Source organism: Callithrix jacchus, chromosome 8 (assembly GCF_049354715.1).
Source record: "Callithrix jacchus isolate 240 chromosome 8, calJac240_pri, whole genome shotgun sequence".
Taxonomy (NCBI): Eukaryota; Metazoa; Chordata; class Mammalia; order Primates; family Cebidae; genus Callithrix; species Callithrix jacchus.
The window spans coordinates 65,568,177-65,589,539 of NC_133509.1; the positions used below are offsets into that span (position 1 = coordinate 65,568,177).

At 38.9% G+C, this 21,363-nt stretch overlaps 1 protein-coding gene across 50 annotated transcripts in view; it reads right to left on the minus strand.

Annotated features, from left to right (window-relative positions):
• HECTD1 (HECT domain E3 ubiquitin protein ligase 1) overlaps positions 1–21,363 on the minus strand; it is a 93,846-nt gene that overhangs the window by 70,152 nt on the left and 2,331 nt on the right. For all 50 annotated transcript variants that reach the window (XM_078334684.1, XM_078334666.1, XM_078334661.1 and 47 more), the window contains exons 3-8: positions 6,865–7,099; positions 3,508–3,735; positions 2,123–2,404; positions 1,755–2,025; positions 641–717; positions 458–556 (exon numbers count right to left, since the gene is read on the minus strand). In XM_078334684.1, the coding sequence (XP_078190810.1) occupies positions 458–556; positions 641–717; positions 1,755–2,025; positions 2,123–2,404; positions 3,508–3,735; positions 6,865–7,099 (1,192 nt within the window). The remainder of the gene's footprint in view (positions 1–457; positions 557–640; positions 718–1,754; positions 2,026–2,122; positions 2,405–3,507; positions 3,736–6,864; positions 7,100–21,363) is intronic.

Sequence of the window (21,363 nt, forward strand, 5' to 3'; positions counted from 1 at the left end):
ACCCGCCTGACCAACATCAAAAAATCCCGTCTCCACTAAAAATACAAAATTAGCCAGGCATGGTGATGCATGCCTGTAATCCCTGGCACTCAGGAGGTTGAGGCAGGAGAATTGCTTGAACCCGGGAGGCGGAGGTTGCAGTGAGCCAAGATCCCACCATTGCCCTCCATCCTGGACAACAAGCGCGAAACTGTCTCAAAAAAAGAAAAGGGAAAAAAATGAAAGAGGAGGGACTATATATATAATATAAACATATATATTTGTTTTTACTTGAATCTGTATTAGGAAACACTAAAAAGAAAAAAACTAATTAAAAACACTTATAGTAAGTAAGGGGGAATGAAGTGGATGGAGATGGCTTGGAAGCATGATTTAGCAAAGTAATATATTTTATATCATTTTAATTTTTAAACTGTGCAAATGTTAAAAATTAGTAATTTTAAAACCTAGACTTTACCTTTGCTACTTGAGGTCTTCCAAAACATGCAGCATAGTGTAATGATGATGACCTTTGACCTCTATTAACATCAGCACCTCTTTCACAAAGAAATTCTACCTGTAAAATGATAAAGAATCATAAAGCTGCATTGTATTAATATTTCTATCTAATTTAAAAACTAGCTTTTATTTATTAGCTTACCATTTCCTGAGTTCCAAAAGCAGAGGCCCAGTTTAATAGAGTCTGACCTACATCATCCATAAAATTTACTTCAAAGGCTGAAATTTCAAAGGAAAAAAACACATATTTTTAAAGCCAATAAAATACTACTAAACTTATCTAAAGATTGAACCATTTTAAGACTGTTATTAGTAATCATCTAAATAGTCAAGAGAGTGTTTTTGACATATAGCTCAACTATAAAGTAGTACATCATCAGCAAACCTGAGGTCAGCTAAGAAAAAGTATTTGAGGCTGGGCATGGTGGCTCACACCTATAATCCCAGCACTCTGGGAGGCCAAGGTGGGAGGATCACTTGAGGTCAGGAGTTCAAGACCAGCCTGGCCAACATGGTGAAACCCCTTTTCTACTAAAAATACAAAAATTAGCTGGGTGTAGTGGCACATACCTGTAACCCCAACTACTCAGGAGGCTGAGACAGGAGAATTGCTCGAACCTGGGAGGCGTAGGATGCAGTGAGCTGAGACTGTACCACTGCACTCCAGCCTATGCAACAGAGCGAGACTCCATCACAAAAAAAAAAAAAAACTGAAAAATTTTAAAGCACTGGGGATTCACAAAGCTTTTAAGTCTTAAAAATAAACATGAAATAAGAAATGAAAAAACTAAATATGCAATTCAGTAAGGTATTAGTTGCTAAAAGAGACTAACCCCCACCTATAATTCAAAGAATACAGAAGAACAAATCTGATGACCCAGAAGCATCTTTCAGGAATTTGTATTTGCTGATCACCTCATGCGGCAGTCTAAAAAATCTGCATTATTATAATTCATTCACATCAGTTTCCATCAATCTTAAGAAAACCTTAGAATTTATAATATCTCCTTCAGCTAATAAAACAGAAATTTCAAACTTTACAGAAGTTTTACTCAGTCAACAAGCATTTATTCAGGTTTCAACATGAACCAAGCTGATAATTATATAATTATACACAGGGAGAGTGGAGAATATTGAAGGGGTGCCACTTTGTTATCTGGCACAATTTCTAAGAGCACTGTCCAAAAACTAGAAACTGAACGAATATATGCTCATCTCACAACTTTCTTTTTATATTTACAAAAATATTTTCTGACCTCCTGTGTCAATTGCATCTATAAGTGCATCAGTATCTTTACTTCGAATACAATCTATAAGCTGCCGATGTGAGCGCTCCCCAGAACTATCTAATCTCCGGAGTCCTGGGATTCTGCCTGTAGATCCAGCACTAGACTTTGGCAAAGCTTTTCGTCCTTCAAATAGCAGCACCAAGAGAAGGTCAACCAAACGCATAGTATCAAGCACACATCTTTCATCACCCTGCAATGCACTTTCAATTGAATCTGGAAGCTCTGACCTCAGGAGATCCTAGAAAGAGATGGGAAGAAAAAAGTTTAATATATTAGCATTATACAAAAACACCTTTTCTAAAGATTAAAAAGCAAAGATTCAAAAACATTCTTACATGTGTTACTACTGGAGAGCCTCTGCAAAGTGTTGAGAGCAGACTTACAATTGTTGACACCTGATTACTCAATTTGGAATCTGCAGTTGTGGAAGGAGCTCCTGTGGTGCTGCGACCTGGTTTGCATGCTGATGATGGTCCTGATACAGTACCTCCAGCAGCAGCCATTCGAGATAACAGCTCCTCGGTTAATCCATGCTTGGCTAATGGAGCTGGGTCAACACCACGACGGGTAAATCGGTCAGCCAGTGATGCAAAGCATCGCAGAGCTCCATCTGAAACCTAAAGATGTAAAGAAAATGCCCACAGATAAAATTCACCTAAAAAGGGTTAGTAATGATCATTTCATACTGACACTGTAAGAAAGGCAACTGTAGCAAAGTAATGAAGCATGTGATCTGCCTAAATTTGAATCATGGCTCCACACACTGCTAACTGTATAACCTGAGGAAGTTACTTTAAACTGCTAGAGGCCTCAGTTCCCTCATTTGTAAAATGGGGATAATAATGGTAACTATATCTCATTGTGTTAGCTTAAATAAGGTAATACATATAAAGAATCTGGATGGACAGAAAAAGCTCAAAAATATTAACTGTTATTATATGTACCTGTCACGATAATCTAAGAATGTCAACTGAAAATAACATCTGAACAATAAAAAGGCATTAAATGTCAAGTTTTATTTTCTAAAGTATGCTAATTCAATAAAGGTTTACAGATAAGATTGTAAATACTGTCTTATGGTAGGCTCGGTGACTCAAGCCTACATTCCCAGCACTTTGGGAGGCCAAGGCGGGAGGATCACAAAGTTAAAAGTTTGAGGCCAGCTTGGCCAATATGGCGAAACCCCATCTCTACTAAAAATACAAAAATTAGCCAGGTGTGGTGGCAGGTGCCTGTAGTTCCAGCTACTTGGGAGGCTGAGGCATGAGAATCACTTGAACCCAGAAGGTGGAGGCTGCAGTGAGCTGAGATTGCATCACTGCGCTTCAGCCCATGTGACAAAGCAAGATTCAGTTTCAAAAAAAAGAAAGAGATACTGTCTTATTTACTCTAAGTGAGATCTATCTTAAGTCAACAAAATCAGTACCAAATACTTGGAACAACAAAATTGTACCAAGTCAACAAAATTACACTCAGTGCAAGTACAGCTGTAAAAATTACATATTTTTATTACATTTAAATTTTAAGAATAAACATATATCACATTTATAATCTTAAAAGTTTCATTTCCAAAAAGATTACCACACAGAGATAAAATTAGAAAAAGAAGTTGGAATTACCTCTATTTCTTCAAGTTAAAAGTTCAAATTATAGTCTATCATAATTATAAATAAGGGACATTATAAAAATCACTTTCTGAATATAACAGCAACTTAATTACCTGATGATCTTCATGTTTTAATAAACTAGACAGAGATTCTACACAAATTTCTAAAGAAGAATCTTGAGGCTCCATTTTGCCACAGAGTCTCGATACCACAGCCATGGCAGAGTGCAAGGTGTCTTTATGAACTAGATGTCCACTGTCACGAATGAAGGTAAGCACACAATTCAAACCGCCAGCCTCAAAGACTGCTCCTGACTCACGAGTACATATCAGTTCTAATACCTATAACAGTAAAACAAATTTAATGAAAGAATGCAAGCCTAATTTTCAAGAATCACAGAAATAATGCACTCTCCAAATTTATTAGTGACACATTAAAAACAGAAAAGTGAAAAAAAATGAAACTAATTTAAATAATTTTTTTTAAGCTGGATGTGGTAGCTCACACCTGTAATCTCAGCACTTTGAGAGACCAAGGTGGGCAGTTCACTTGAGCCCAGAAGTTCAAGACCAACCTGGGCAACATGGCAAAACCTGACATCTACAAAACATAGAAAAATTAGCCAGGCATAGTAGTGGCATGTGCTATATAGTCCCAGCTACTCAGGAGACTGAGGTGACAGGATAACTTGAGCCGAGGAGGTTGAGGCTGATCGCACCACTGCACTCCAGCTTCGGAAAGAGTGAGACCCTGTCTCAAAGATTAATATATTTTATTTAACTCAATATACCCAGGCATCATCATTTCAACATGAAATCAATATAGAAATTTACTCATATATATTATAGTCTTTCATGTATTGTCTTTAAAACTACATGTGTACTTTTTACTTACAACACATCTCTATTTGGAGTGGCCACATTTGAAGTGCTCAATAGACTTATTTGGCTACCATATTGGACAGTGCAGGCTTAGAAAGTGAAATCTGTATGGCAAGCTAAAGCACTACAAGTAATTTAGCAAATGATCATAACTCTAACACTATTTGTCTCTTTGATTCTCAGCAGTCTAGGGTAGCATTTTCCAGAAGCTAAGCAAGGTATAATATTGTACTAGACTGAATGCAGAAGCAAATAGGAGTATCCAGCTGTCTACTGTAAAGACAGATTTTTCTTAAGAGACTTGCAAAAACACCTAACAATTCCAGTCTTTTCACTAACTTTCTGTTAATTTTAAAAAGTTATTTTTCAGCCAGGCATTGTGGCTCACGCCTGTAATCACAGCACTTTGGGAGGCCAAGGTGGGCGGATCACGAGGTCAAGAGATCAAGACCATCCTGGCCAACATGGTGAAACCCCGTCTCTACTAAAAAAACAAAAATTAGCTGGGCATGGTGGTGTGCGCCTGTAGTCCCAGCTACTCGGGAGGCTGAGGCAGGAGAATTGCTTGAGCCTGGGAGGCGGAGATTGCAGTTAGCCAAGATCATGCCACTGAACTCCAGCCTGGCACCTGGCAACAGAGCAAGACTCTGTCTCAAAAAAAAAAGTTATTTTTCATTAAACCTGTTATGTATAAAACATTGTCATTATTTTAAGATAAATTTAAAAATATTTTAAATTTCTCAGTTTCAGTATATAATATGGTAAATAGATAAAACCTATGTAAACAAAGGCTCTTTGGGTATCCTCAATTATTTAAGACTTGTAAAGGGATCTTGAGACAAAAAAGTTTGAGAACTGCTTACCTAGAGTAGCAAGAATCACAAAAAGAATAAAGCAGAAATCACTAAAAAAAAGAATCAGGGGCTGGTCACAGTGACTCATGCCTGTAATCCCAGCACCATTTTGGGAGGCCAAGGCAGTTGGATCACCTGAGGTCAGGAGTTCGAGATCAGCCTGGCCAACATGGTGAAATCCCATCTCTACTAAAAATACAAAAAATTAGCCAGGCATGGTGGCACGTGCCTGTAATACCAGCTACTTGGGAGGCTGAGGCAGGAGAATTGCTTGAACCCAGGAGGCAGAGGTTGCAGTAAGTCGAAATCGTGCCACTGCATTCTAGCCTGGGAGACAATGAGGCTCTGTCTCAAAAAAAAAAAAAAAAAACCACACATAAATCTAAATGTATTCACCACAAATAGTTCCAATAAAGTATGGATCTAGTACTAATGCTTTTAGAATTACATAATATTTTAGAGTTACATAAAGATAACAGCTTACTCTATAGGGAATATGGCAAAATAGTTAAATCCCTTGGCCCTAGAACCAGACTTCCTAATCTTCAAATTCCTAAACTTCAAGTCTCAGCTCTGTTGCTCACTACCCTCAAGTACATTCCTTAACTTCAGCATACTTGAATTTTTTTTATCTGTAACATAGAAATGATAATATTCGGCCAGGTACAGTGGCTCATGCTTGTAATCCCAGCACTTTGGGAGCCCAGGGCAGGTGGATCATTAGGTCAGGAGTTCAAGACCAGCCTGGCCAACATAGTGAAACCCCGTCTCTACTAAGAATACAAAACAAATTAGCCGGGTGTGGTAGCAGGTGCCTGTAGTCCCAGCTACTCGGGAGGCTGAGGCAGAATGGCTTGAACCCAGGAGGCAGAGGGTGCAGTAGGCTGAGATCGTGTCACTGCACTCCGTCTGGGTGACCCAGCGAGACTCTGTCTCAAAAAAAAGAAAAGAAATTATAATATTCACGGCACCAACTTATCCCATATAGAGTTGCTATGAAGATTAAATGATTTAATACCTTAAAGTGCTTAGAATAATGCCTAGCACAGGTGGCGTTCGCTGACTGTTACTATTTTTTTTTTTTTTTGAGACGGAGTCTTGCTCTGTTGCCCGGCTGAAGTGCAGTGGCATGATCTCGGCTCACTGCAACCTCTACCTCCAGAGTTAAAGCTACCCTCCTGCTCAGCCTCCCGAGTAGCTGGGACTACAGGCACATGCCACCACACCAAGCTAATTTTTTTGTATTTTTAATAGAGACAGGGTTTCACCATGTTGGCCAGGATGGTCTCCATCTCTTGACCTTGTGATCCACCTGCCTTGTGATCCACCTGCCTCGGCCTTCCGAAGTGCTGGGATTACAGGTGTGAGCCATTGAGCCCGGCTAATTGTTACTATTATAAAACAAAATGATTTGGGGTAAGAACAGGGCTAACCTATCTCTAAGTGACTACCAGGAACTGAAGTGCACTGAAGCAGCACAGAGTATATCAATGACCTACAGTTTTCCTTCTAAGATAAGATTTCTTTTTCCAAGCCAATGGGACCTCCTTTGGTGCCGTTAAGAGTTGTGATTTCCACTGTTCTCAACTACTCTCAATAAAGTAAGATTGAAAACAGGAAGAATTTTTTTTTAGTAAATATATTTTTCAGTCTCTAAGTGATGTTTAAAATGAGCCAAAACTCATCCCTGAGAAGTCCGAGAGAAATATGTAATGAGCCAATAAATAATACTTACCTTTACACATTGTTCAGCTAAGTCTCTGCTAGTCCTGTTGTTAAGTTCAACTACAACTAACCGATTACAAAGTGCTTTTATAGCTCCATCTACCCCAACAATCCTTCGGGTACATTCCGCAGATACATCCAGGTAGTATGTTATGGCACGGGCTGTCACTTCTAATACATTGTCTGGAGCACTTTCATCAAGAAAAATTTTACAGAGGGCTGGTAAGAAAGTTCGAGGAGGACATCTGTAGTGAAAGAAATCATATTACATTTAGAGTTATTAATTTCTTTTTTTTTTGAGACAGAGTCTCATTCTGTAGCCAGGTTGGAGGGCAGTTGGCGCAGTCTCAGCTCACTGCAACTTCCACCTCCTGGGTTCAAGTGATTCTCCTGCCTTAGCCTCCCAAGTAGCAAGGCACGCGCCACCATGCCCATCTAATTTTTGTATTTTTAGTAGAGACAGGGTTTCACCATGTTTGCCAGGTTGGTCTTGAACTCCTGACCTCAAGTGATCTGCCCACCTTGGCCTCCCAAAGTGCTGAGATTACAGGCATAAGCCACCACACCCAGCCTATGTATTAATTTTTTTAAGAGATAAGGTCTCTCTCTGTTGCCCAGACTGGTCTCCAACTCCTGGTCTCAAACGATCCTCCCACCTCAGCCTCCTAAAGTGCTGAGATTACAGGCATGCCCCACTGCACCCCACCATTTTTGGCTTTGTTTTTTAAAGAGACAGTGTCTCGCTCTGTCACTCAGGCTAGAGTACAGACATGCAACCACAACTCACTGCTACCTGGATATGTTTCCGTAGTTTTAAACTCCTAGGCTCAAGCAATCCTCCTGCCTCAGCCTCCCAAAGCACTAGGGTGACAGAAGTGAGTCACTATGCCTGGCCTCATATCACCGTACACATAAACATTTCATGTTTTCATTATTCACAAGTAGAACCATACTATAAATACTATCCCATAATTTGTTTATTTCCTTCGTTCATATGTTGCGACTAGCCGAGTATAGTGGTTCACACCTGTAATCCTTGCATTTGGGAGGCTGAGACAGGCCGATGGCTTTAGCTCAGGAGTTCCAGACCAGCCTGGGCAACACAGTGAAACCCTGTCCCTACAAAAATTACAAAAACAAGCCAGGAGAGATGGCACACGCCTGTAATCCCAACGAGTCAGGAGTCTAAGGTGGGGAGAATGGCTTGAGCCAGGGAGGTTGAGGCTGCAGTGAGCTGAGATCACACTACTATACTCCAGCATGGGCAACAGAGTGAGACCCTATTTAAAAAAAAAATTACTAACTGAATGAAATGAATATACAACATCAAACTTTGCGGGATACAACTAAAGTAGTATATAAAGAGAAATTTATGGGATTATATGCTTAAAGCCTCAAATAACAGCTTTCAAAAAATCACACCCCAGCTTTCACTTAAGAAAACAGAGAAAAAAAGAGCAAATTAGGCTAGGCACGGTGCTCACACCTGTAATCCCAACACTCTAGAAGGCCAAGCAAGTCAGGCAGATCACCTGAGATCAGGAGTTTGAGACCAGCCTGGCTAAAATGGTGAAACCTCATTTCTACTAAAAATACAAAAATTAAGCCACACGTGGTGGCGTGTGCCTGTAATCCCAGCTACTTAGGAGGCTGAGGCAGGAGAATCATTTGAACCCAGGAGGCGGAGGTTGCAATGAGCCAAGATTGCACCATCACACTCCAGCTTGGGCAACAAGAGTGAAACTCTGTCTCAACAAAAAAAAAAAAAAAAAAAAAAAAGAAAGAAAACAAGACATTCTACCAAATCTCATGCAAGAAGCATTACATAACCCGGATAATCCTGTATCTATCACAGAAACTAAGTTAGTAGTAAAAACCTTTCAACTCAAATTCATATTCTCTAATGAATTGTGCTTTTGGTGTTTAAATATTTGCAAAATGCAAGGTCAGAAAGATTTTCTCCTATGTTTTCTTCCAGAAGTCTTATAGTTCTAGTGGGTTTTTGCTACTAAATCGCTTGAACCCCAGAGGTGGCGGTAAGCCAAGATAACACCATTGCACTCCAGCCTGGGAAGCAAGCGCAAAACTCTGTCTCAAAAAATAAATAAATAAATATTTTTAAAAACTTAGGTTCACACACAAAAAAAATCTGTACTAATGTTTATAGCAGTTTAGGTCATAATCACCAAACATCCATGAAAAGGAGTATTACTGAGCAACTGAAGAGAAGGAACTTCTGATACCATAGCAACATAGATGAATTTCAAGTGCAACATGTTAAGTGAAAGAAAGCAGACTCAAAAAACTACATATTGCATGTAAGATTCAATTTACATGACATTCTGGAAAAGCCAAACTGTATCAACAGAAAACAGGCCACTGAGTGCCAGGCATTCGGGGGAAACAGTTTGAGTTCAAAGGGACATCACTAGATGTTTCAAAGTGACAGAAATGTTCTGAATTTCAATTATAGTGGTGGTTACATGAGTCATAGCAATGTACAGTAATAAAAAGCTAACTTTATCATATGCAATTCAAACAAATTTGTAAGAAAAAATTAACTATCATTTACAGAATAATCACAGCCCTCTTTTAAGCTTGCCACTATTTACCTCTTACATTATAGGTAGAAATTATCTTTATTATCTTAAAGCAAATACTATATTATTAATATAGTATATTATGTTTAGTGCTATAGTACTATATATAATACTATATATTATTGATAACATATTACAATATTATAAGTATTATATTACAGGAACATGATACCATACCCTGCTAACTTATATATTTTTAGTAGGGATGAGGTTTCGCCATGTTGGCCAGGCTGAACTCGAACTCCTGAGTTTAAGTGATCCACCTTCCTCAGCCTCCCAAAGTGCTAGGATTATCGTATTGGTATTATCAATACTATATATTATTACATACTACATGTTATATATGTACTATACTGTATTATTATATATAGTACTATACTATGGCATATATATATGTAATAGAATACAGGATAGTATTATATGTACTATATATAGTACTATATTATGTATATATATGGTATAGTTATATATATACACATATATAATACTATATACATAAAATAATATATATAATTATATATATACTACATATGTATATATATATTTTATACTACTATATATGTATATATAGTAGTATAAAACATATGCTATAATACATATATATTACATATGTACTATAGTATATATACTATGTTATATACAGTAATACAGTATATTGTATGTACTATATATAGTACACTATAGTATATTAATATAGTACTATATATAAAATATATGCTATATATAATAAGTTTATTTACAGGAATTTATTTAACTTTTTTGTTTTTGAGATGGAGTCTTGCTCTGTCTCCCAGGCTGAAGCACAGTTGTGCAATCTTGGCTCACTGTAACTTCGGCTCTCTCCCAGGTTCAAGCGATTCTCATTCCTCAGCCTACTGAGTAGTACAGTACTACAGTAATACAGTACTATATATAATAATATAAAAAATAATGTTTTAAAATTTCATTGTATTTTTCCTGTTAAAATTTTTTTTTTTTTTTGAGACGGGAGTTTCGCTCTTGTTACCCAGACTGGAGTGCAATGGCACGATCTCGGCTCATCGCAACCTCCACCTCCTGGGTTCAGGCAATTCTCCTGCCTCAGCTTCCCAAGTAGCTGGGATTACAGGCACGTGCCACCATGCCCAGCTAACTGTTTTGCATTTTTAGTAGAGACGGGGTTTCACCATGTTGACCAGGATGGTCTCGATCTCTTGACCTCGTGATCCACCTGCCTCGGCCTCCCAAAGTGCTGGGATTATAGGCGTGAGCCACTGCACCCGGCCTTCTGTTAAAACTATTAAAAGTGGTTTTAACTTTTTTTTTTTGAAACAGGGTTTCACTCTGTCACCCAGTCTGGAGTACAGTGGTATGATCTCAGCTCACTGAAACCTCTGCCTTCCTGGTTCAACCATTTTTCCTGCCTCAGCCTCCCAAGTAGCTGAGATTACAAGCGCATGTCACCACAGCTCTGCTTATTTTTGTATTTTTAGTAGAGACGAGGTTTCACCATTTTAGCCAGACTGGTCTCGAACTCCTAATCTCAGGTGATCCACCAGTCTCAGCCTCCCATAGTGCTGGGATTACAGGCAAGAGTCACCGCACCTGGCCTCTACATTTTTTAGCTAACACAAATTCTGGTAATCTTCACAAAAGCTCCCTAAATTTAATCACCTATGGACCCCCTGGAGTCTCAGGTTAGGAACCACTGCAGACAATATTTCTCATTCTAGCACTTCTTTCTGCTGTCCACTGAAAAGAGGCACATACACAGTTGCTGTCTGCTTACAGAAACTCATTTATTTAACTTTTTTTTTGAGACTCTTTCTCCCAGGCTGGAGTGCAGTAGTGCAAGCTCGGCTCACTGCAACATCTGCCTCCCAGATTCAAGTAAGTCTCGTGCCTCAGCCTCCCAAGTAGCTGGGATTATAGGAACATGCCACCATGCCCTGCTAATTTTTGTATTTTGAGTAGGGACAGGGTCTCGCCATGTTGGCCAGGCTGGACTCAAACTCCTGAGTTTAAGTGATCCACCCACTTCAGCCTCCTGAAGTGCTGGGATTACAAGCATGAGCCATCATGCCCAGCCCATTTATTTAACTCTTGATATTATACATACTTGATATACTAGTGAACATTCCTTCTCCAGAGAAGGGTCAAGGCTGATAAAAGTAATTCACTTCCTATTACTCTGCCACTGGGCAGAAGAAGAAAACGTGTCAATATAGGAAAAGCAGGTATATTAATGGTAGAAAGTAAGCAAAGTACGTACCTGTTGATGCTATTACTATTTTTGCTACAAAAAAAGGATACAATACTCTTCCCTCCTGCATAATAATAACCAGTGTCTCAACTCCAGAAATACTTTCCATGGGTATTTTAGGTATGAGTGGAAAACAGGTCCAATATAAGAATTTCCTCAATTCAGTCATTCACTATATGGATATTAGCTATTTGTTTGCCAGACACTATGCTTAGCAATGGAAAATAAAGATGAGCTCACAGTCCAGTAAAGAACTCAAAGTAGAGTAAAGTGGCAGTAGTGTATACATGTGAGAATATGCAGGAGGGATCTTTGAAGACATTTAAATTTGACCCAGTAGGTAAACAACCCAACAGATTCTGTAAAAGGGAACAATAGAGGTAAAACAATTTTTAAGACTATAAATCAGGGCCTGGCACTGTGGCTCACACCTGTAATCCAGCACTTTGGGAGGCCAAAGTGAGCAGATCACTTGAGGTCAGGAGTTCAAGACCAGCCTGGCCAACATGGTGAAATTCAGTCTCTATAAAAAATTCAAAAATTAGCCAGGCATAGTGGCACACACCTGTAGTCCCATCTACTTGGGAGGCTGAGGTACAAGAATCGCGTGAACCCGGGAGGTGGAGGTTGCAATGAGCCAAGATCATGTCACAGCACTCCAGCCTGGGCAAGAGCAAGACTCCAGCTTAAAAAAAAAAAAAAAAAAAAGACTATAACTCTGGTTATAGTTAGCTATGATGAAAGGATATCTGTTACGAAGCTACTAGCACTGAGTATATTCACTCACTTTCCCAGACCAATCCTAAATATTATCATTCTTTTTAATCTCATACTTCAAGAAGAAAATCATCAGATGCAAATCCTTTCAAATTTTTTTATGTTGAGACAGTCTCACTCTGCAGCACAGGCTGAGTGCAGTGGCACAGTCACAGCTCACTGCAGCCTCCACCTCACAGGCTCAAGCGATCCTTCCCACCTCTGCCTCCTGAGTAGCTGTGACTATGGGTGCATGCCACCATACCCAACTAACTTTTTATCTTTTATGGTGACAGGGTCTCACTATGCTGTTCAGCCTGGTCTCAAACTCCTAGATTCAAGCTACCCTCCCACCTCTGCCTCCCCAAATGCTGAAATTACAGGCACAAGCCACCACACCCAACCCTGCAACTTTTTTGTGTGTTTTAAAAAGAGTCTTACTCTGTCACCTAGGCTGGAGTACAGTGTTACAATCTTGGCTCACTGCAACCTCTGCCTACTGGGCTCAAATTATTCTCGTACCTCAGCCTCCTGAGAAACTGGGATTACAAGGGCGTGCCACCAAACCTGGCTAATTTTTTTGTATTTTTAGTAAAGACAGGGTTTCGCCATGTTGGCCAGGCTGGTCTCAAACTCCTGGCCTCAACTGATCTACCCACCTCAGCATCGCAAAGTGCTGGGATTAATAGGCATGAGACACCGTGTCCAGCCCCAGCCCTTCAACTTTTTACCATCAAACCTAGAATGTGTGCATCTAATGTCTCCATCTTCTCTTTTACAAAAAGTAGTAGTACACATACTTCTTTCTGCCTAAAACCAATCTCTCCACAAGTGGATTTCCTACACAAGGTGGGATTTTCTGAGAAACAACTTCTGCATTATCTGGGAGCATATTAGAAATGCAGAAGAATATCAAGCTCCACACAAGACCAACTGAATCAGAATATGCATTTTAACATGATTCCCAGGTGACTCTCATTATGCACATTAAGATTTAAAAAGCACTGCTCCTATATAAATGTCAGTTCTCTCCCAGTTTTATAGTCTTTGCCCTAAGAATTATTTACCCTCTCTCTTATCTCTTTGACCTTTAAAAGAAAAAAACCCACACTCCTTTTTCCAATTCAATTCTTCAAGGAAGTTGCCACATGTCCTCCATTTCACGTCCCACTCACTCCTCAACCCATTCAGATCTGCCCCTCACCACCACTCCACTCAGCTCTCATTAAGATCAATGACCTTGAGAATACTGCTAAATCTAAAGGACATCTTTTCATCTTAACCCTACTTGACCTCTCACTAGTATTCAAAACAATTGCCCTTTCTCTTTTTAAATCATTTTTTTTTCCCTGTATTGACATGTACACTAACCATGCAAAAGCTATAGTGGATAAAACTGTGGGTAATTTAACATGAATCAAGGCAACAGCACTAAACTGTACTACTAGTTAATTGTACTCTTCACTGTGAAGCACTGGTATAGGAGAAAAGCCAGTTTCACCAAATAATAAACTAAATGAAGCAATAAAATTAACAAATTTACTAAATCTCAACCCTTGAATATACATCTTTTCAATATTCTACTGGAAAGGAAATGGGAAGGAAATATAAAGCACTGCGTACTGAAGAATAACGGCAAATAAAGTACATGCTTGAGAACTGAACTAGTTACATTTTTCTTGCAACACAATTTTTATTTGAAGGAGTATCAGAAAAACTGATTATTCAGACTTGGATATCTGGCAAACATTTTCTCAAAATTTAATCACGTATGCCTTTCATTTCAAGGAAAACAACCAACAGTATTTGTTGCCAATGATAACATTCAACTTTCCAAGAAAAAATTAAGTTTGGAAAATTTGTATTTGCCACCATGAGCTTGACAGCTTCTGAATATTTAAAAACCTGTCTGATGACAGTAATAGTCACATTGACAAATTGACTTTTTGGCACTGTGGAATATGTCCACATTTGGAAAATCTGTGTAACTCAGTGGACTGATATTTTCCATATGACCAATGCATGATTTTGCAAAAGTAAATATGGGTAAAACAGTCACTCAAAGTATAAGACAGACCATCAAATCTTAATGTAACAGAGTATAAGTTCACTGAAATGATATCAGAATCCACATTATAACTAATCCTGGCAGGCAGCAGCTCGTGCCTGAAATCCAGCACTTTGGGAAGCCAAGATAGGTGGATCACTTGAGGTCAGGAGTTTGAGACCAACCTGACCAACATGGTGAATCTCCATCTCTACTAAAAATACAAAAATTATCCCGGTATGGTGGTATGCATCTCTAGTCCCAGCTACTCAGGAGGCTTAGGTGGGAGAACTGCTTGAATCCAGAAGGTGGAGGTTGCTGTGAGTCAAAATCACACCCCCTACACTCCAGCCTGGCATGAGACCCTGTCTTGAAAAAATTTTTTAAAAACTAAAACTAGGAGGCCAAGGTGGGTGGATCATGAGGTCAAGAGATCGAGACCATCCTGGTCAACATGGTGAAACCCCATCTCTACTAAAAATACAAAAAATTAGCTGGGCATGGTGGCGCGTGCCTGTAATCCCAGCTACTCAGGAGGCTGAGGCAGAAGAACTGCCTGAACCCAGGAGGCGGAGCTTGTGGTGAGCCGAGATTGCGCCATTGCACTCCAGCCTGGGTAATAAGAGCGAAACTCCGTCTCAGAAAAAAAAAAAAAACTAAAACTAAAAAAAAAAAACCAACCCAGAATCTACATTATAACTAATCCTTAAGAAACTATCACTTGTTGACTTTTGGTATGGTATCAAAGAACCATATCCATAATTATGTTAAAAAATATAATATTTCTCCCTTCCCCAAATACATCTGTGGATGAGTTTCTCATATATTTCAATCAAAACAACATAATGCAACAAACTGAATGCAGAAGAAGATATGAGAATCCAGCTACCTTCCATTAAGGCAAACTTTAAAAAGATTTGCAAAAATGTAAATTAATGCCCCTACTCTCCCAAAATGTTCTCTTTTGAAAAAGTAATTTTTCACACACACACAAAATATAACATGTAAGGGGTTTATTTTTTAAAATGAATGAAACCATTTTAAAAACTTCCCAGTTTCGGCCAGGCGCAGTGGCTCACGCTTATAATCCCAGCACTCCGGAAGCTCGAGGCGAGCAGATCACCTGAGATCAGGAGTTGAAGTATGGTGAGACCCCATCTCTACTAAAAACACAAAAATTAGCGGGATGCGGTGGCATGAGCCTGTAATCCCAGCTACTTCAGGAGGGAGAGGCTAGAGAATCGCTTGAACCTGGGAGGTGGAGGTTGCAATGAGCCAAGATTGTACCACTGCACTCCAACCTGGGTGACAGAGCAAGACTCCATCTCAAAAAGAAAAAAAAAAACCTTCCCAGTTTCAATCTTAATACGGTAAATGGAAGTAAGCATACTAACATAAACAAAAGTTCTTCAGGGTCCAAAATAATTTTTAAGAGTTATGGAAATCCTGAGACCATAGCGTTTAAGCATCGTTGCCCTAGATCTCAATCACATCCCATGACAATTAACCTCCACAGGTGCTTGACTCTAAAACTTTTCTCTAATCCAGGCTTCACCTCCAATTTCCAGACTCATTTATACAACTGCTTACTTAACATCTCCGCTGAGATATCTCAAAAGTACCTCATACTCAACATATCCAAACCCAAACTCATGATCTTAATCCCTCAAAACATGGTCCTGTTCCAGTGTTCTCTCTCAGTGAGTGGCACCATCATCCATTGTAACCTGGGTCATTCATGATACTTTCTTCTTACTCTCTCATCATTCAACAAGTCCTGACTATCCTGACTTCCAAATCTCTCCCAAATCTACTCAATACTTTCTACTTTTATCACAAAACCCTCTCTCTCTCTCGATCACAGCCTCCTATCAAGCCCACAGCATTTGTTCGTTTTGTCCCCACTCTGAGCCCTACCTATTCTCCAGAGGGCAGGTATTATTTTTGAAAGATAAATGTAATCCCATCATTCACTTATTTACAGCACTTCAATGCCTTCCCACTGCTCTTAAGATAAAACTGGCTGGGCTCAGTGGCTCACATCTATAATCCCAGCATTTTGGGAGGCCAAGGTGGGCAGATCACAAGGTCAGGAGATCAAGACCATCCTGGCCAACATGGTGAAATCTTGTCTCTACTGAAAATACAAAAATTAGCTGGGTGTAATGGCTGCACCTGTAGTCCCAGCTACTCAGGAGGCTGAGGCAGGAGAATCACTTGAACCCAGGAGGTAGAGGCTGCAATGAGCGGAGATTGCGAAACTGCACTTCAATAACCCCAGCTACTTGGGAGGCTGAGGATGGACAATTGCTGGAACCTGGGAAGCAGAGGTTGCAGTGAGCCAAGATCACACCACTGCACTCCAGCCTGGCAACAGAGTGACTGTCTCAAAAAAAAAAAAAAAAAAAAAAGATAAAACCAAAAGCTCTATTTAATTTAGCATACACAGAAGATTTACCCCATCTTGTCCCTACTCTTTCAAGTCAGCTCATCACAGCAACCCTTCCTTGCCCTAGTCACATTGGCTTTCTCCAAAGACCTCAATCGTCTTTCCTTTATCTCCTTACTCATCCTTCCTAGCTCTAGGAAACACAACTTCCCCTTTCTTGGTAGGGCAAGGTGACTCACACCTGTAATCCCACCACTTTGGAAAGCCAAGGCAGGAGGATCACTTAAGCTCAGGAGGTGGAGGTTGCAGTGAGCTAAGATTGCGCCACTACACTCCAACCTGGTCAACAGAGCAATACAGTCACAAAAAATTTAAAAAAAAAAAAAAAAAAGGCCAGGCATGGTGGTTCACACATGTAATCCCAGCACTTTGGGAGGCTGAGGCGGGTGGATCACAAGGTCAAGAGCTTGAGACCATCCTGGCCAACATGGTGAAACCCTGTCCCTACAAGAAATACAGAAATTAGCTAGGCATGGTGGTCTGCACCTGTAATCCCAGCTACTCAGGAGGCTGAGACAGGAGAACTACCCAGGGAGCAGAGGTTGCAGTGAGCCAAGATCATACCATTGCACTCCAGCCTGGCAACAAAGTGAGACTCCATCTCAAAAAAAAAAAAAAAAAAGAAAAACCACTTCCCCAAAGACCACTCTACCCACCCCCCACCTCTCCAGGTCTTGTCCCTGCTTCATGCTGTCATAGCATCCTGAGCTTTTCCTTCATGACATTTAACAGTTTGTAACCACAATTTTTCCCCATAATTATATAATATCTGTCTCCCCTATTAGACTATTAGGCACCATAAGGGCAGAGGCTGTATTTGTTTTGGTCATCACCATATCTTTCCAAGACCGAACATATAGTAGAAAGACAATTTAAAGGTTAAAAAAAACTTGTCCCTGTAAAGGTGTATTTTCACCTTTTAGTGTAAACATACCAGAGAAGATTTTTTTACCACTTTGTTAAACAGCTTTGGAATCCAGACTCAAAATAATCTTTCTTGGGTATCTCTTGAAGGATACACTAGAAAATGATTAACAGTAGTTTCCTCTGGGATGAGGAACCAAGTAACCAGGAGACAGGAAAGGGAAGACAACTGACTTTTTACTGTATATCTTTTGTGCCCTCAAAATTAAGTGACATTGGCCGGGTGCAGTGGCTCAAACCTGTAATCCCAGTACTTTGGGAGGCAGAGGAGGGCAAATCACCTGAGGTCGGGAGTTCAAGAGCAGCCTGACTAACATGGAGAAACCCCATCTCTACTAAAAATACAAAATTAGCCAGGTGTGGTGACACATGCCTGTAATCCCAGCTACTTGGGAGGCTGAGGCAGGAGAATCGCTTGAACCTTGGAGGTGGAGGCTGTGGCGAGCTGAGATCGTGCCATTGCACTCCAGCCTGGGCAATAAGAGCAAAACTCCCTCTCAAAAAAAAAAAAAATTAAGTGACATCGTTACTTTTAAAATAGAGCTTTCTAAGTACCTAAAAGCACTTCTCAGATACTCAATTTCCAAAGGACAAAACTTTCAAATTATATTAGATTTAGCAGCAAGATCTATAAATGCCCATGACACATATTTATATCATTAATACATATGATGATTGCCTATTTTGACATGAATAAAAAAGTACTCATTAGCTAATAACTCATATTATTACTTTTTTTTTTTTTTTGGCAGGGTCTCATGTCTCACTCTGTCACCAAGGCTGGAGTGCAATGGCACAATCTTAGTTCACTACAACCTCTGTCTCCCAAGTTCAAGAGATTCTCCTGCCTTAGCCTCCCAAGTAGCTGGGGTTATAGGCACTTCCCATGATGTCCAGTTACTTTGTGTATTTTTAGTAGAGATGGGGTTTCACCATGTTGGCTAAGCTGGTCTCAAACTCCTGCCTCTCAAAGTGCTGGGATTATAGGCATGAGCCACTGCGCCTGGCCATCTTACATTTTAGAGCTTAATGATACATCAAATAAAAGCAAGAACCAACTTTGAACCCATTTTACTTTTCTGGAGCATTACCTTTACAAGTTCATGCATTAATAAGGAGCACTGAAACACCATAGAAAAAGTTATATCCCCTAAACTTCAAAAAAACTGTCAAAATGGGTACAAAAAGTGGCGAGCCATGTATAATACTAAGTTAAAAGAAAAAGAAACCCTTAACTATTATGTGAAAAGCACTGTGCGAGGCATCTCACACATATTATCCCATTTATTTTCAGAAAAATCCTACAGGGATAAGGAAACAGACTTCAAAGGCTATCACACAACTATACAGTGGAAAAGGCAGGTATCTGAACCCAAGTCTATTCCACTGCAGAGGCCATTGTTTCTACCACCCCACCTATTTTTCCTGACTAAACAGATGTATAACTATTAAGACAAGCTAACTAAACAAAAATATTATCAGAACATATGGGCATGTTTTGCTTTATAAGACATAACTAAGTCCTATTTGCTACTACTTTATGAAATCAAGGTGGTATGAAAGATTTTTACCAATATTCAAAATATGCATATCACCTTGCTTTTTTCACCTGCCTTGACTTGTTTAAAAGAATTTTAAAAGACCTTCCCAAATCAATCAGTTTCACTGAATAAAGTGCTGAAATAAAATTCAAAATCGGATGTTAATGATGGTATCAGTGGATAGCCCACTTTACTCAAAACACTTAACATACATTCTCTCCTTTAATCCTCACAAGAAGCCCATGGGGGGGGGGGGAACTGCCATTTTTACAGAGGAAGAAAGTAAGGCTCTCAGGGGCTAATGAAAACAGCAGACCAAGAATCTGAACCCAAGTCTCTTATGCCACAGCCCATTCTTTCCATCTCATTAAGCAGCCTCACTAGTTTAAAAAGGAACCAAGATAATTTTCCCTTGACAACAAGAAAATCTGGCTGTAGAATGAAGACATCAAATTAATGTTTAAAAACAAAACAATCACAAAATTAAAACAAATGACTAGTTTTCAGAGGTTACTGGCATGCTATACCAAACATGGCTAACCCCTTCAACTTGAAATACTCCCCTACCTTCACATGGTAAATTGCCATCTGACTTAACTTGTGCTTCATTTCCTTAAAATTACATTATAAAGCCAGCTGCGGTGGCACAGCCTGTAGGGCCAGCTACTGAAGAGGCCAAGGCAGGAGAATCATTTGAACCCAGGAGCTCAAGGTCAGCCTGGGCAACACAGTGAGGCCTCAGTCCACCCCCCAAAAAAATTACATTATAATAAATGTGAATAAAGCCTAGAAGGGAAAATGGAAAAAAATAACAGTTGTTATATTAGGATGGAAGGATTTTACATAGAGATTAATTTTACATTTTAAAAATTTCCTTAAATTGTTTTAATATGTCAACACTTTTTTAAATGTCCTAAGGAATACCTCTCCTACATATTAATACTAAACAGAAGCAACAAAATGACAACTCACTTGACTGACAAGTATGATTTTTTTTCTTCTTCCTTTTTTTTTTTTCAACTGATCACGTCAAAGATTTCAGCACTAGACAAGTATGATTTTTAAAATACCAAAAGTAACTTTCCGGTTACCTCTAATAAAATTTATGAACACTTTTTAACTTGAGACTCAGGACGAGAAAAAAAATAAAAATAAAAACAAATTTTTAAAAATCTATAAATCCTGCTAAAGCAAGTGTCAACTATAAGGATAAATAATTCTTAGGTACTCAAAAGTTGCCAATGACAAAAACTAATGGAAATAAATGGATCACTCAGTATGATTTCGCAACTTTGTTAATAAGGATTTTTATCTTAGTACTGTGTTACAAGAGTTACAACTGAAATCACTCAACAATCAAAAATGAAGGTACTTAAAAAAATTTTGCCAATTGTGTAAAATAGACTTTATTCCCACCTAAAACACATTAAGACAATTATACCAAATTTTAGGTCAACATCTCAAACATTTTTTAGTAATTACTTTAAAATGGCATTAAAATGAATAAAGAAATATCAAAGTTTTCAATTACTTATTATTTGAGTTCAGACTGTAAATAGAAATATAAAATAAACAGGAAAAACCAAACACGTGTTCAACACTAAGAAGAATGGTTATTTTAACTAGACAAGTTATGACTTATATAAGAGGGAAAAATGCTTTTAAGGCCTATCTAGTAATGAATTGTTTTATATTTTTGCATAAATACTAAATGATAACCTCCCAATAAAACTGCTTAAACTCCTCAAACTTCAACATAGTAGTTTCTACTACTCCAAATTTTCTACTATTCTGCTATATGGTTAAGATCCAATTTATACCTTCCCAAACTGAAATTTACAAACCAATGATCTGCTTTAACAAAAGTACTGTCATATGACAACATCAATGAAGAAATGGGCAGTTCAAAACATATGTTCATTATCACCTCTTATTCTACAAGTCAATTTC